Raw genomic sequence first — 13515 nt, 5'->3', positions numbered from 1 at the left:
GATTTTCTCCCTGTCACCGAATACCAATACAACAGATCGATATTTCTCTGTTCCTTTATTCTCTCTTCAGCCATTAATCTTCCATTCTTAAAGGAAGACATTTCTATTTGTAGAACTACAGCATGGAAAGAGGTTATTCAACTCACTTCTTTTATACTCTGTACAACCTTTCTTCATCCAACCCTATCTCTATATCCAGCTGTTCCTCTCCCTCTCTTCTGCTTAAAAGCATCTGTATGTTGTTCCCCTCAACTGGGCCATGTGGTAGTGAGGCCTACATTCTCATATAGTCATAGAGTTTTACCACACAAAAAGAGGCCCTTTGGCCCATCATATCTGTGCCAGCCATCAAGCACCTATTTATTCTAATCCCATTTTCCAGCACTTGGTCCGTAGTCTTGTATACTGTGGCATTTCAACTGCTCATCTAAATGCTTCTTAGATGTTGTGAGGGTTTCTGCTTCCACCACCCTTTCAGGCAGCGAGTTCCAAATTCCCACCACCCTCTGGGTGAAAAGGTTTTCCCTCAAATCCCTTCTAAATCTCCAGCCCCTGACCTTTAATCCATGCCCGCTGGTTGTTGGCCCCTCTACCAAAGGGAAGAGTTTCTTCTGATCTGGTCTATGTGCTTCATAATTTTGTCCATCTCAATCAGGTTCCCCTCTCAGCCTTCTCTGCTCTAAACTGAACAACCCCAGCCTCTCCTCATGGTGAAATGTTCCAGCCCAGGCAGCATCCTGGTGAATCTCCTCTGTACCCTTTCTAGTGCTAACCACTCCAAGTAAAGAATTATCCCCACAATTCTCTCTCTCGCTTCAGGTACCACACCCTAAGAGGGCATAGGAGACCATGGACCTCCGTGCTAATCTCGCCTTGGACACGTGGATCATTTTTGTCAGTTGTACATTCATCTGATTTGGAGGTTTGGGGGGTGATCGGTGGGGGTGGGGGGCCCCGCTGCCACTCTGCAGTTGGGATCAGAGGCAGAAGGAGGGAAGGGGCTGATTGGGGCCAGCCATCGCGGTGGGGAGTAGGGGAGGGACTGCCAGGGGGGGTCAGAGCTGTGGGGGAGGGAGGGGTATTTGCTGGGGACTGCCAGGGGGATGGTCCGGTAGATCGAGGCAGGCTGGGGGGGGGGGGGGGGGGGAGAGTTGTCGGGGCTGGCTCGGAGATGTCCTGGAGGCCAGCAATCAGGGAGGTCGGAGGGGCAGTGATGTGGGATTGCGGGTCTGGCCAGTGATCAGGAGACTGGCAGTGAGGGACAACTGCGCATGCGCCGATCTCCGCTCTGACAGATCGGCGCATGGGCAGTGGCCCGCTCAGCGTTATGCTGCCGGCCTTTCCAGCGGGAATAGGCCCCACCTCTGGATTTTCAGCGTGAATCTCCCTGAGGCTCTCTGTGAGAGTCTGGGAGAAAATCATTTTGAAAATCCCGCTAAAAAAACCAGTGGGATTTACTCCCGTTTTTATGCAAATTCAGGATTTAGAATTCTTTTGGGAGAACCCCGGCCATGGTTTCTTATTCAGTGTGGCAAAGAAATTCCAACTGTCCCTTGGTCAGCCGAGTACTTTTGGTGTCAGATTTTACCAGCGCATCTTCACCGATAGTGTGACTTGTCCAAGATATCTGCATCATTCGCCCCCGCCAAAATAACCACAAGCTCGCAGCCTCAATCCTTCTCTGCATTGCATTTCACTGATCATCCAATACTCATTTCCGTAAATCAAAACCGGTGCCATTCCAGGATTCTCAGCTTTGCTTAATTCCTCATTCCCCTTATTTGATCAGTGAGTGGCAATCCTACATTTCTGACCCCTGTTTTCGGATTCTGCCACAAGTGTACCACATATAGTAACACAAACATCTGAAAATCATCTGAACCCTGCTAGTTTTTCCTGAGGTCGACAGGAAATAAACTATCTAATTATTCTGTAAATATCGAAAGGGCCTGGAAAAGCCCAGTTGCTCCATCCGTCCTGTCCATTTGGGCATTGATGCAAGCTCCACATCATCATCAGGCTCCACCATTCCCACTCCCACAGTCCTTTGGGAGAGGCGAACAGCCAAACAGGAAATCCCATGCTGGATCAGTAGGGGAATCAAAAGGCTGAAGGATTCCCCTACTGATCCAAAGGTCATCAAGCAGTCACTGAGAAACACCAGGCCCAGTTAATCCATTTACATCCTACATTACTGTACTGTTAGTTTACAAGGCTAGCTTTATATCACCGCGCATCCAGGCTGCACCCCCAGACAACTAATGGGCACATTTCCCCATATTTTCCCATTGATTTCTTTATTAATTAGCGTCACAAGTCGGCTCACATTAACACGGCAATGAAGTTACTGTGAAAATCCCCAGTCGCCAACTCTGGCGTCAATGCACCTAACCAGCACGCCTTTCAGACTGCGGGAGGAAGCCGGAGCGCCCGGAGGAAACCCATGCAGACACGGGGAGAATGTGCAGACTCCACACAGACAGTGACCCAAGCCGGGAATTGAACCCGGGTCCCCGGCGCTGTGAGGCAGCAGTGCTAACTACTGTGCCACCGTGCAATTTCAATTTAAAGAGTTGAGAACCCACGAAACGTATCAACATGGGAGGGGGGAATCATTCTGGACATCATTCAGAAGAGACTTCAAAGACATTTCAAGGCATGAGCTGTTTTTTCAGTTGACTCTGCCTGTGTATTGGAGGTGACATGGCTTGAGGTGGGCATGGAGTAGGTGGCACTGTTTACGACACCAGGAGACCATCCCCATTGCAGCATGCCAGAGGAGGCTGAGGCAGGGAGCCGCAGATTGGTACAGTCGCTGGCTGTGCCAGCTCTATGGTATATCTGAGATGTAAATGTCCTCGTAGCGGGTGGTCTAATAGCCCAAGGACTTCCTCTGCACTCTGAGAAAACAATTCCTCATGGCAGTTTGTTTCTATAGCAACCTTCACGATCTCAGAAGGACCCAAAGTGCCCTACAGTTAATGAAGTGTAACCACTGTTGTAAAGTAGGAATGGAACAGCTGCCAATTTGTGCAGAACAAGATCCCAGGAGCGGGAATATGATAACGATCAGATAATCTGTTTTTGTGATATTAATTGCAGGGATGGTGTAGGAGGGAGGGTTTCAGTTTCAAGGATAATTGGAGCACATTCTGGGGGAGGTGCACCTGAACCAGAGGGGCACCAATATCCTGGGAGGGAAATTTGCTACGGCTCTTCAGGGGGGTTTAAACTAATTTGTCAGGGGGATGGGAAAACGAGCTGTAGTCCAGAAGCCAGTGTTGAGTGTAGTGAGGTACTGAGGAGGGTATCAGGTCGCAGGAGTGTACCGGCAGACAGGAAGGTGGGTTGAAGTGTGTCTACTTCAATGCAAGGAGCATCCAGAATAAGGTAGATGAACGTGGGGTGCGGATTGGTACTTGGGACTACGATGTTGTGGCCATTACGGAGACATGGTTAGAACAGGGACAGGAATGGTTGTTGGAAGTTCTGGGGTATAGATGTTTCAGTGAGAGTAGGGAAGGAGTAGCATTGTTAATCAAGGCTAGTTTAACGGCTGCTGAAAGGCTGTTCGAGGGGGATCTGCCTACTGAGGTAATATGGGCTGAAGTTAGAAATAGGACAGGAGCGGTCACGCTGTTGGGGATTTTCTATAGGTCCCCAAATAGTAATAGAGATGTGGAGGAAGCAATTGCAAGAAAGATTATGGATAGGTGTGGAGGTCACAGGGTAGTTGTCATGGGTGACTTTAACTTTCCAAATATTGATTGGAACCTTTATAGGTCGAATAGTTCGGATGGGGCAGTTTTTGTACAGTGTGTGCAGGAGGGTTTCCTGACACAATATATGTATAGGCCAACAAGAGGTGGGGCCACAGTGGACTTGGTACTGGGAAATGAACCAGGCCAAGTATTAGATTTGGTTGTGGGAGAGCACTTTGGAGATAGTGACCACAATTCTTGCAATGGAGAGGGATAGGGCCTTACGGCAGGGCAAGGTTTATAATTGGGGGGAAGGATAATTATGATGCGATTAGGCAAGAATTAGGGAACATAAGATGGGAACAGAAACTGTCAGGGAAAGGCACAAATGAAAAGTGGAGCTTGTTCAAGGAACAAATACTGCGTGTCCTTGATAGGCATGTCCCTGTCAGGCAGGGAGGAAATGGCCGAGTGAGGGAACCATGGTTCATAAAAGAGGTTGAATGTCTTGTCAAGAGGAAAAAGGAAGCGTATGTAAGAATGAGAAAACAAGGTTCAGTTGGGTTGCTTGAGGGTTACAAGGTAGCAAGGAATGAGCTAATAAAGGGCTTAGGAGAGCTAGGAGGGGGCATGAGAAGTCCTCGGCGGGTCGGATCAAGGAAAACCCCAAGGCTTTTTACTCTTATGTGAGAAACAAAATAATGACCAGGGTTAGGGCCGATCAAAGATAGCAGTGGGAACTTGTGCATGGAGTCAGAAGAGATAGGAGAGGCAATGAATCAATGTTCACCAAGGAGAGGGACCATGTTTTTGAGGGTGAGAGTGGGATACAGGCTGATAGGCTGGAGGAGGTAGATGCACTGAGGGAAGGTGTATTAGCAATTTTGAAAAACCTGAGGGTCGATAAGTCCCCTGGGCCAGTTGGGATATATCCTAGGATTCTTTGGGAGGCAAGGGATGAGATTGCAGAGCCTTTGGCTTTGATCTTTGGGTCCTCACTGTCCACGAGGATAGTGCCAGAGGACTGGCGAGTGGCGAATGTTGTTCCTCTGTTCAAGAAAGGAAATAGGAATGACTCTGGTAATTATAGGCCGGTTAGTCTTACTTCGGTGGTTGGTAAGTTAATGGAAAAGGTCCTGAGGGATAGGATTTATGACCATTTGGAAAGATGCAGTTTAATCCGTGATAGTCAGCATGGATTCGTGAAGGGTTAGTCTTGCCTCACAAATTTGACTGAATTCTTTGAGGAGGTAACTAAGTGTGTAGATGAAGGTAGAGCAGTTGATGTCGTATACATGGATTTTAGTAAGGCGTTTGATAAGGTTCCCCATGGTAGGCTCATGAAGAAAGTAAGGAGGTGTGGGATAGAGGGAAATTTGGCCGATTGGATAAATAACTGGCTATCTCATAGAAGACAGAGGGTGGTGGTGGATGGAAAATTTTCAGACTGGAGACCAGTTACCAGTGGTGTACCACAGGGATCAGTGCTGGGTCCTCTGCTATTTGTGATTTTTATCGATGACTTGGAGGAGGGGGCTGAAGGGTGGGTCAGTAAATTTGCTGATGACACCAAGATTGGTGGAGTAGTGGATGAGGTGGAGGGCTGTTGTAGGCTGCAAAGAGACATTGATAGGATGCAGAGCTGGGCCGAAAAATGGCAGATGGAGTTTAACACCGATAAGTGCGAGGTGATTCATTTTGGTAGGACAAATTTGAATGTGGATTACAGGGTCAATGGCAGGGTTCTGAGGAATGTGGAGGAACAGAGAGATCTTGGGGTTCATATCCACAAATCTCTGAAGGTTGCCACTCATGTGGATAGAGCCGTGAAGAAGGCCTATAGTGTGTTAGCGTTTATTAACAGGGAGTTTGAGTTTAAGAGCCGTGCGGTTATGCTGCAACTGTACAGGACCTTGGTGAGACCACATTTGGAATATTGGGTGCAGTTCTGGTCACCTCACTTTAAGAAGGATGTGGAAGCATTGGAAAGAGTGCAGAGGAGATTTACCGGGATGCTGCCTGGTTTGGAGGGTAGGTCTTATGTGGAAAGGTTGAGGGAGCTAGGGCTTTTCTCTTTAGAGCGGAGGAGGATGAGAGGCGACTTAATAGAGGTTTATAAGATGATGAGGGGGTAGATAGAGTGGACGTTTAGAGACTATTTCCTCGGGTGAATGTACCTGTTACTAGGGGGCATAACTATAAGGTTCATGGTGGGAGATATAGGAGGGATGTCCGAGGTAGATTCTTTACTCAGAGTGGTTGGGGTGTGGAATGGACTGCCTGCAGTGATAGTGGAGTCAGACACTTTAGGAACTTTCAAGCGGTTATTGGATAGGCACATGGAGCACACCAGGATGATAGGGAGTGAGATAGCTTGATCTTGGTTTCGGACAAAACTCGGCACAACATCGAGGGCCGAAGGGCCTGTACTCTGCTGTACTGTTCTATGTTCTATTTTAATTGGGGGGATTTAAAAAAATTATTTCATGGATGTGGGTGCCGCTGGTTAAGCCAGGATTTGTTGCCCATCTCTAATTGCCCTTGAGAAGGTGGCGGTGAGCTGCCTTCTCGAACTGTTGTAGTCCATGTGGTGTAGGTACACCCACAGTTAGGAAGTGCAGTTAGGAAGGGAGCTCCAGGGTATTGACCCAGCAACAATGGAGGAACAGCGATATGTTTGCAAGTCAGGATGGTGAGTGGCTTCGGGTGGTACTAGCAGTTGGCAGTGCTTCTTGCTGTTCACGTATTACTAGGGGGTAGAGGTTGCAGGTTTGGAAGCTTCTGTCGAAGGAGCCTTGGTTCGTTCCTGCATGGATCTAGTGGATGGTACACACGGTTGCCACTATGCATTAGTGGTGGAGGACATGTGTGTTGAAGGTGGTGGATGAGGTGCTGGATAGTCCTGATATGAGGGGAAAATAGACAACATCCATATATAAAATTAACAATGGCCGGAATTCTCTGGTCTTGCACGCCCTGATACCCATTGCCAGCGGGAATGGAGAATTTTCACTCAGCCAAATCTCCCTTCACAGTAGCGGAGTGGGAGAATCCCACCTGCCGGTGAGGTCAGAGAATTCGGCCGTTAAGTCTGGAATTTCTTCCCTAAACCTCTGTAATTCACTATCTCCGCACTCCTTCTCAAAGGGTTCTTACCAAGCCATACATTAATCTTTCTACTCATTGAAATTCAGAAGAATGAGGGGAAATATTATAGAAACATATAAGCTTATGAAGGGAATAGATAAGATAGAAGCAGGAAGATTGCTACCACTGGCAGTTGAAACTAGATCTCGGGGACTTGGCCTCAAAATAAGGGACCCTGGTTGGATTCTGATCTTGGGTGACTGTGTGGAGTTTGCACGTTCTCCCCGTGTCTGTGTGGGTTTCCTCCGGGTGCTCTGGTTTCCTCCCACAGTCCAAAGATGTGCAGGTTGGGTGGAGTGGCCATGCTAAATTGCCCCTTTGTGTCAGGGAGACGAGCAGGGTAAAACGTGGGAGCAGATTTAGGACTGATGTGCGGGTTAGGTTGATTGGCCAGGCTAAAAAAAAAAATTGCCCTTAGTGTCCTGAGATGTGTAGGTTAGAGGGATTAATGGGTGGATATGGGGGTAGGGCCTGGGTGGGATTGTGGTCGGTGCAGACTCGATGGGCCGAATGGCCTCTTTCTGTACTGTAGGGTTTCTATGATTCTATGAGTTGAGGAGGAACTTCTTCATCCAAAGGGTTGTGAATCTGTGGAATTCCCTGCCCAGTGAAGCAGTTGAGGCTAACTCATTGAATGGTTTTAAGGCAAGGATAGAAAGATTTTTGAACAGTAAAGGAATTAAGGGTGATGGTGAGCGGGTGGAGAAGTGGAGCTGAGTCCACAAAAAGATCTTATTGAATGGCGGAGCAGGCTTGAGGGGCCAGATGGCCTACTCCTGCTCCGAGTTATTACTTACCCCAATTGCCCCTTGTCTAGCTCAGTGTCAATCTCAGCTGTTTTTCAATGTGAAAAGTACTGGGGCTGACTTTGATCGCTGAGATGTGAAGCTGGTGTTGCATATCGCCCGGCCAAGAAGAGACTTACTGCTTTTCATTTAATGCACTATTTACAGTAGGAAGCCAATCCACACTATCAGTATTTCGACAAGTTGGTAAGCTGGAAAATAAACCCAGTGCACAAAACAAAACAAGTGCTTGGTGCCAACATTTTCATTTCATGTGAATGTTAACTTGGGATCTTGGCTATCTTTGCCAAACCCGTCCTCCTAATTCATTATACAGAATTATAGGATACAGTGCAGATTAATGCACTCCCATTAATTCATTCCTAGATTATTTTATTATTTGCATTAGGGAGCAGGAGTTCTCATGCCTATTCTGCCTTTCAGTTCATCATGGCAAAACTGAACCTCAACTCCATTTACTCACCTTGGTTCCACGCCCATTAAAAATACTCTTATTGGACAAAAACTCTTATCAATCTCACTTGGGAGATTTTCAATTGACCCTGCCTCAACAGTATTTTGGCAGACAGAGTTTCAGGCATTCTGTCGGGTTCCTACCTTGTCAGTCACTGTCTCGGTTTCATTTGCTTGGTTTGAGCTTGTCCACACTGCAAGCCAATAGTCAATGGCCACCATGACGGAATGCTTTAGCAATTTGGAGATAATCAGCAAGAAGAGCAGGAAGAACCCCCCTGAGGTCAGATATCTCCAGAAAGCTCGCCAGGGCATCTTTGTCCGAAGTCTCATTACCGTAGACATGTTATCGTCATCATCATCCTCTTCATCCTCCTCTGCACTCAGGACATGAAAGATAGAAGAAAATCATTCATGTTGGCTGAGATTACATCACTATCTTCACTGTGTGTGTATAAATGGTCATCCTCCCACTCTGATACTTTGAAGTTATAATTACATAGCAGTAATGAACACTCTGGAAATGTTAACCGATACATATCCCACAGAAAGGCAATTTAGCACAGCCAATCAACCTAACCCACATATCTTTGGACTGTGGGAGGAAACTGGAGCACCCGGAGGAAACCCACACAGACATGGGGAGAACGTACAAACTCCACACAGCCAGTGACTGAAGCCAGGAATTGAACCTGGGTCCCTGGCACTGTTGGGCAGGAGTCATCTAGGTTCTCAAAGCCTTTCAGCTGGAGGAAGTGAGTGGAGTGAAAGGAAATGTTTCTCAACGTGAGATCAAGTTCAGCCAGGTGGAGGAGGGAGGTGAAGGCTAGGAACTGGATAATGCAGAGAGCTCTCCTTCCGGTGGGGGATGGAGGTATAGAGGGATTGAACATTCAAGTTGAAGAGTACACGGGGCAGCATGGTGGCACAGTGGTTAGCGCTGCTGCCCAACAGTGCCAGGGACCCAGGTTCAATTCCTGGCTTCAGTCACTGGCTGTGTGGAGTTTGTACGTTCTCCCCATGTCTGTGTGGGTTTCCTCCGGGTGCTCCGGTTTCCTCCCACAGTCCAAAGATATATGGGTTAGGTTGATTGGCTGTGCTAAATTGCCCCTTAGTGTCAAGGGGACTAACTAGGGTAAATGCATAGGGCTATGAGTATAGGGCCTGGGTGGGATTGTGGTCGGTGCAGACTTGATGGGCCAAATGGCCTCCTTCTGCACTATAGGGATTCTATGATGTAAGATTCTATATCTAGATGGTCAGAAGCAGGGAATTGAAAATTGTTAAAATGGCTGAGGACACCGCTCAAAGCACAGGAAGAGACTGGACAATAGGAGAAAACTAGATGGAAAGAAGTCAGTTCCTTGGGGCAAGGGCAGGCTGAAATGTTGGGTATACCAGGACAGTCCTGTTTTGGGATCTTAGAAAGGAGGTAACACTGGACTATGTGGGGTTTGGGGAACCATGATGTTGGAGGCAAAGGAAGGAAGATCTCCAGAGAGCTGAGTTTAGTGAGAGTCTAGAAAATAATAGCTTGAGGACCTGTGTTGGTTAGTGATCCACTCTTGGCCTGGGTAAGATGTTCATCCAATACATGGAGGGTCTCCTTATGAGTTGACTCATGGATCTAGCCAAAATTTCTATGCACAAGCCCAAGATGCATAGAATCTGCGCAGTGAAAATAGATAAATAAAAACTGGTTTATTCTGAGGCCTTGTACACACCCAGTTGACCGCAGAAAGGAATCACATGGTACCCTCCCAACCAGTGGGGGCAATCGCAGGATATAATCGCAGAGGAGGAGGACAGGAGTGGTATTCTTTTCTAAGCTTCTCTTAGATTGCACCTTTTATGAACATGTTTTGTTATCACAGAAATCATAGAGTTCCCACAGCGCAGAAGCAGGCCATTTGGCCCATCCAGTCTATACTGACCCTCCTCCAATGGAGCATCCCACCCAGACCCAACCACGTAATCTCACATTTATCCCACCAATCCTTCTTATCTAAACACCTTGGGGCAATTTAGCATGTCCAATCCACCCACCCTGTACACGTTTGGACTGTGAGAGGAAACCGGAGCACCCGAAGAAAACCCATGCAGACACAGGGAGTATGTGCAAACTCCATATGTACAGTTACTCGAGGCCAGAATTGAACCCAGGTTCCTGGTGCTGTGAGGCAGCAGCACTAACCACTGTGCCAACAAGCTGCCCTGCAACTTAGTTGTGTCCTGGTCTTGAAAAAGGGTTGGGGTTCTCGGCGATGTTATTAGTTAAATGGCACTGATGCCAGGGACATCCTTCTGCTCTGTTTCAACCAGAACTGGATCTAAAGGGAATGGCACGAATCAGCAATCAGTAACCAGGTAAGGACAGAAACTCCAACCTTCATCCTCATCGTCCATCTGGGCTTTGGCTTCTCGAGAATACATTGCTCTTCGCAAGGTTTTTCTTTCCAGCATTGTCTGGCTTTCACCTTCCGTCTCCTGGAAACCAGAGATGAACAGTTACATTGCGTTTACTTGAATTCATAAACATTAATTGTTTGAAGAAGGTAGGCTTCACAATGTCAATGGGGCGGCACGGTGGCACAGTGGTTAGCACTGCTGCCTCACATTGCCAGGGACCCGGGTGTTTGTGTGGAGTTTGCACGTTCTCTCCATGTCTGCGTGGGTTTCCTCTGGGTGTTCCGGTTTCCTCCCACAGTCTGAAAGACGTGCTGGTTAGGTGCATCAACTATGCTAAATTCTCCCTCAGTGTACCCGAACAAGCGCTGGACTGTGGCGACTAGGGGAATTTCATAGTAACTTCAGTGCAGTGTTGATGTAAGCCTACTTGTGACTAATAAATAAACTTTAAAACTCTTAAACACTGGCATTTTATGGTTGCGAATTCCTTTGCACTCACATTTTAATTATTCCACAACATTTTTCCAGCCATTTTCAGTTCTATTCCAGTGCATCAAAATTCACTGATCTCAATTCTACAGTTATGATTTACAATCATGTTAAAAGGCAGGTATTCAAGCAGGTGATCTTATGGAGGTGTATAAATAATGAGGGGCATAGATCAGCTGGACAGTCAATATCTTTTCCCAAATGTAGGGGAGTATAAAACTAGAGGGCATAGGTTTAAGGTGAGAGGGGAGAGATATAAAAGGGTCCAGGGGGCAATTCTTTCCACACAGAGGGTGGTGAGCGTCTGGAACAAGCTGCCAGAGGTAGTAGTAGAGGCGGGTACAATTTTGTCTTTAAAAAGTATTTAGACAGTTACATGGGTAAGAGGGATATGGGCCAAGTGCGGGCAATTGGGACTAGCTTCGGGGTTTTAAAAAAAAAGGCAGCATGGACAAGTAGGGCCGAAGGGCCTGTTTCCATGCTGTAAACCTCTATGGCTCTATGACCCACAATGCCGTTAGGGAGGGAATTCCAGGATTTTGACTTAGCGACAGTGAAGGAATGGCGACATATTTCCAAGTCAGGATGGTGAGCGGCTTGGAGGGGAGTCTGCAGGTGGTGGTGTTCCCATGTGTCTGTTGCCCTTGTCCTTCTAGATGGAAGTGGTGGTGGGTTTGGAAGGTGCTGCCTAAGGATCTTTGGTGGATTGCTGCAATGCATCCATAGAAACTTCCATACAAACGGAAGTTTGGAGGTGTGTACAAAAGGTAACTAATTTGATATCTCACATTTTACATTATTGCCAAAAGCTAGAAGGAACCCCCTCTTACCAGCCCCACCAACTAGATGGAATTTTACATTTCAGCAGATTAAACAAACAGAAACCTTGCCTCAATTTTCTCCCTGTTGCCATTAATGGAGAGAAATTTGGGCAGTGTGTGTGACAGACACCAACTCTCCAGCTCCATAGTGATGATCCCAATGAAAAGTGCAATTCCACCCCCATCGCTCTGGAGGGAAGTTACACTGATGAAGGGGGAACAGAGCTTGCAAAGGTCCTGGGTATACACCCTTCTGTCTGCAGCTACTCGCTGAATCCATCACTGAATCCATCCCACAGCCAACAGAAAATAAGCAGTTGGAGAGGTTGCACAACTTGTGATCCAAAGATGTGCAGGTTAGGTGGATTGGCCATGCTAAAAGGGACTAAATTGTCCCTTAGTGTCCCAAGATGTGTAGATTAGATGGACTAGCCATGGCAAATGTGTGGTATTACGGGGATAGGTCGGAGAAGAGGGTTTAGTTAAGATTTCCTGTCAGAGAGTCGGTGCAGACTCGATTGACCAAATGGTCTCTTCTGCATGTAGAGATTCCATGACTCTATGAACTTGATATTTTCCTGAATAATTCAGTGGGCAGAATTCTCTGATCTCATTCCACACTAGCTCCCGCTGCCAGTAAGAAGGGAGAATTTGGCACTCAGTCAAAACTCCATTCAGCCACACCGGAGAATCCCAGCCGTGGGGGAGGTGGGAGATTTCTGACAAGAATTTTGTTATTTGTCAAATGACTTTCTCCATCAACAATAAACTCATGACACTCAGTCTCTATGTCAATGTCTTATTGATCACATTGCTAAGGTCCAATGGCAATCACTTTCTTAAAGAGAAATCACATTGTTAAGGCATTGATCGGTCTTGGTCCACCTTTAAATGGGGACCCCTGGCCAAGTTGGCCATTAACAAGTTCAGGCAGTGGGTGATCGAGGGGGACAGCCCAACTGTCTGCCCCTCTACAGTGACTGTGTTCACAGCCAGGTGTCCCTGGAGAGAGTGCATGCAGAATCCACCTGCACAATCCAACCCTTCCATGCCCGATGGGAACCCTGGGGTTTGGGGTGTTTTATCAACTCCTTTTTAATCACAATTGGATTTAATTTTTTCATTTTCCTTTGCAATTTATTTTTCGTTGATGCAGCATCCCTTTAAGGGACTGCCCTTTTGATTTGACCCTTTATTTAGTTTAATTGGTTCAATCCAAAAGAGTATAAAGGTTAGGTTGTAAAATCTGGGCTGTTCTCCTTGGAGCTAAAGAGATTGAGGGAAGATTTGATAGAGGTGTAGAAGATGATGACAGGTTTGGAGAAGGTTGATATTCTATTGGCTGATAGTACAGCACTGGGGGTAAGGTTTTGTGAAGAGATGTATGGAGAATGTGATGAAGAACATTTTTACACAGTTAGTGGTAATGAGCAGTGATTTCAGAAGGAAACTGGATGGGCACTGGGAGCAATTAGACCTGCGGGACCATGGGGATTGAGCAAGTGAATGTTACTGATTGGATTGCTCTGAGGAGAGCCAGTATAGGCTTGACAGGCCAAATGGCCACCTTCTGCGCCACCAATGACTTTGTGATTCTATATCTGGGCTTGTTCTGACTGTTTCAAAGTTTAAGTTTATTTACTAGTGTCACAAGTAAGGCTTACATTAACACTGCAATGAAGTTATTGT

General features: G+C 46.9%; 1 protein-coding gene across 4 annotated transcripts in view; it reads right to left on the bottom strand.

The window, feature by feature from the left end:
• LOC144507873 (ATP-binding cassette sub-family C member 9-like) overlaps positions 1-13515 on the bottom strand; it is a 214064-nt gene that overhangs the window by 63524 nt on the left and 137025 nt on the right. For all 4 annotated transcript variants that reach the window (XM_078235306.1, XM_078235308.1, XM_078235309.1 and 1 more), the window contains 2 exons: positions 10495-10594; positions 8252-8484 (listed from right to left, as the gene is read on the bottom strand). In XM_078235306.1, coding sequence (XP_078091432.1) covers positions 8252-8484; positions 10495-10594 — 333 coding nt within the window. The remainder of the gene's footprint in view (positions 1-8251; positions 8485-10494; positions 10595-13515) is intronic.

This window comes from Mustelus asterias, chromosome 19, assembly GCF_964213995.1.
Source record: "Mustelus asterias chromosome 19, sMusAst1.hap1.1, whole genome shotgun sequence".
NCBI lineage: Eukaryota > Metazoa > Chordata > Chondrichthyes > Carcharhiniformes > Triakidae > Mustelus > Mustelus asterias.
This window is presented reverse-complemented; position numbering and strand designations above follow the sequence as displayed.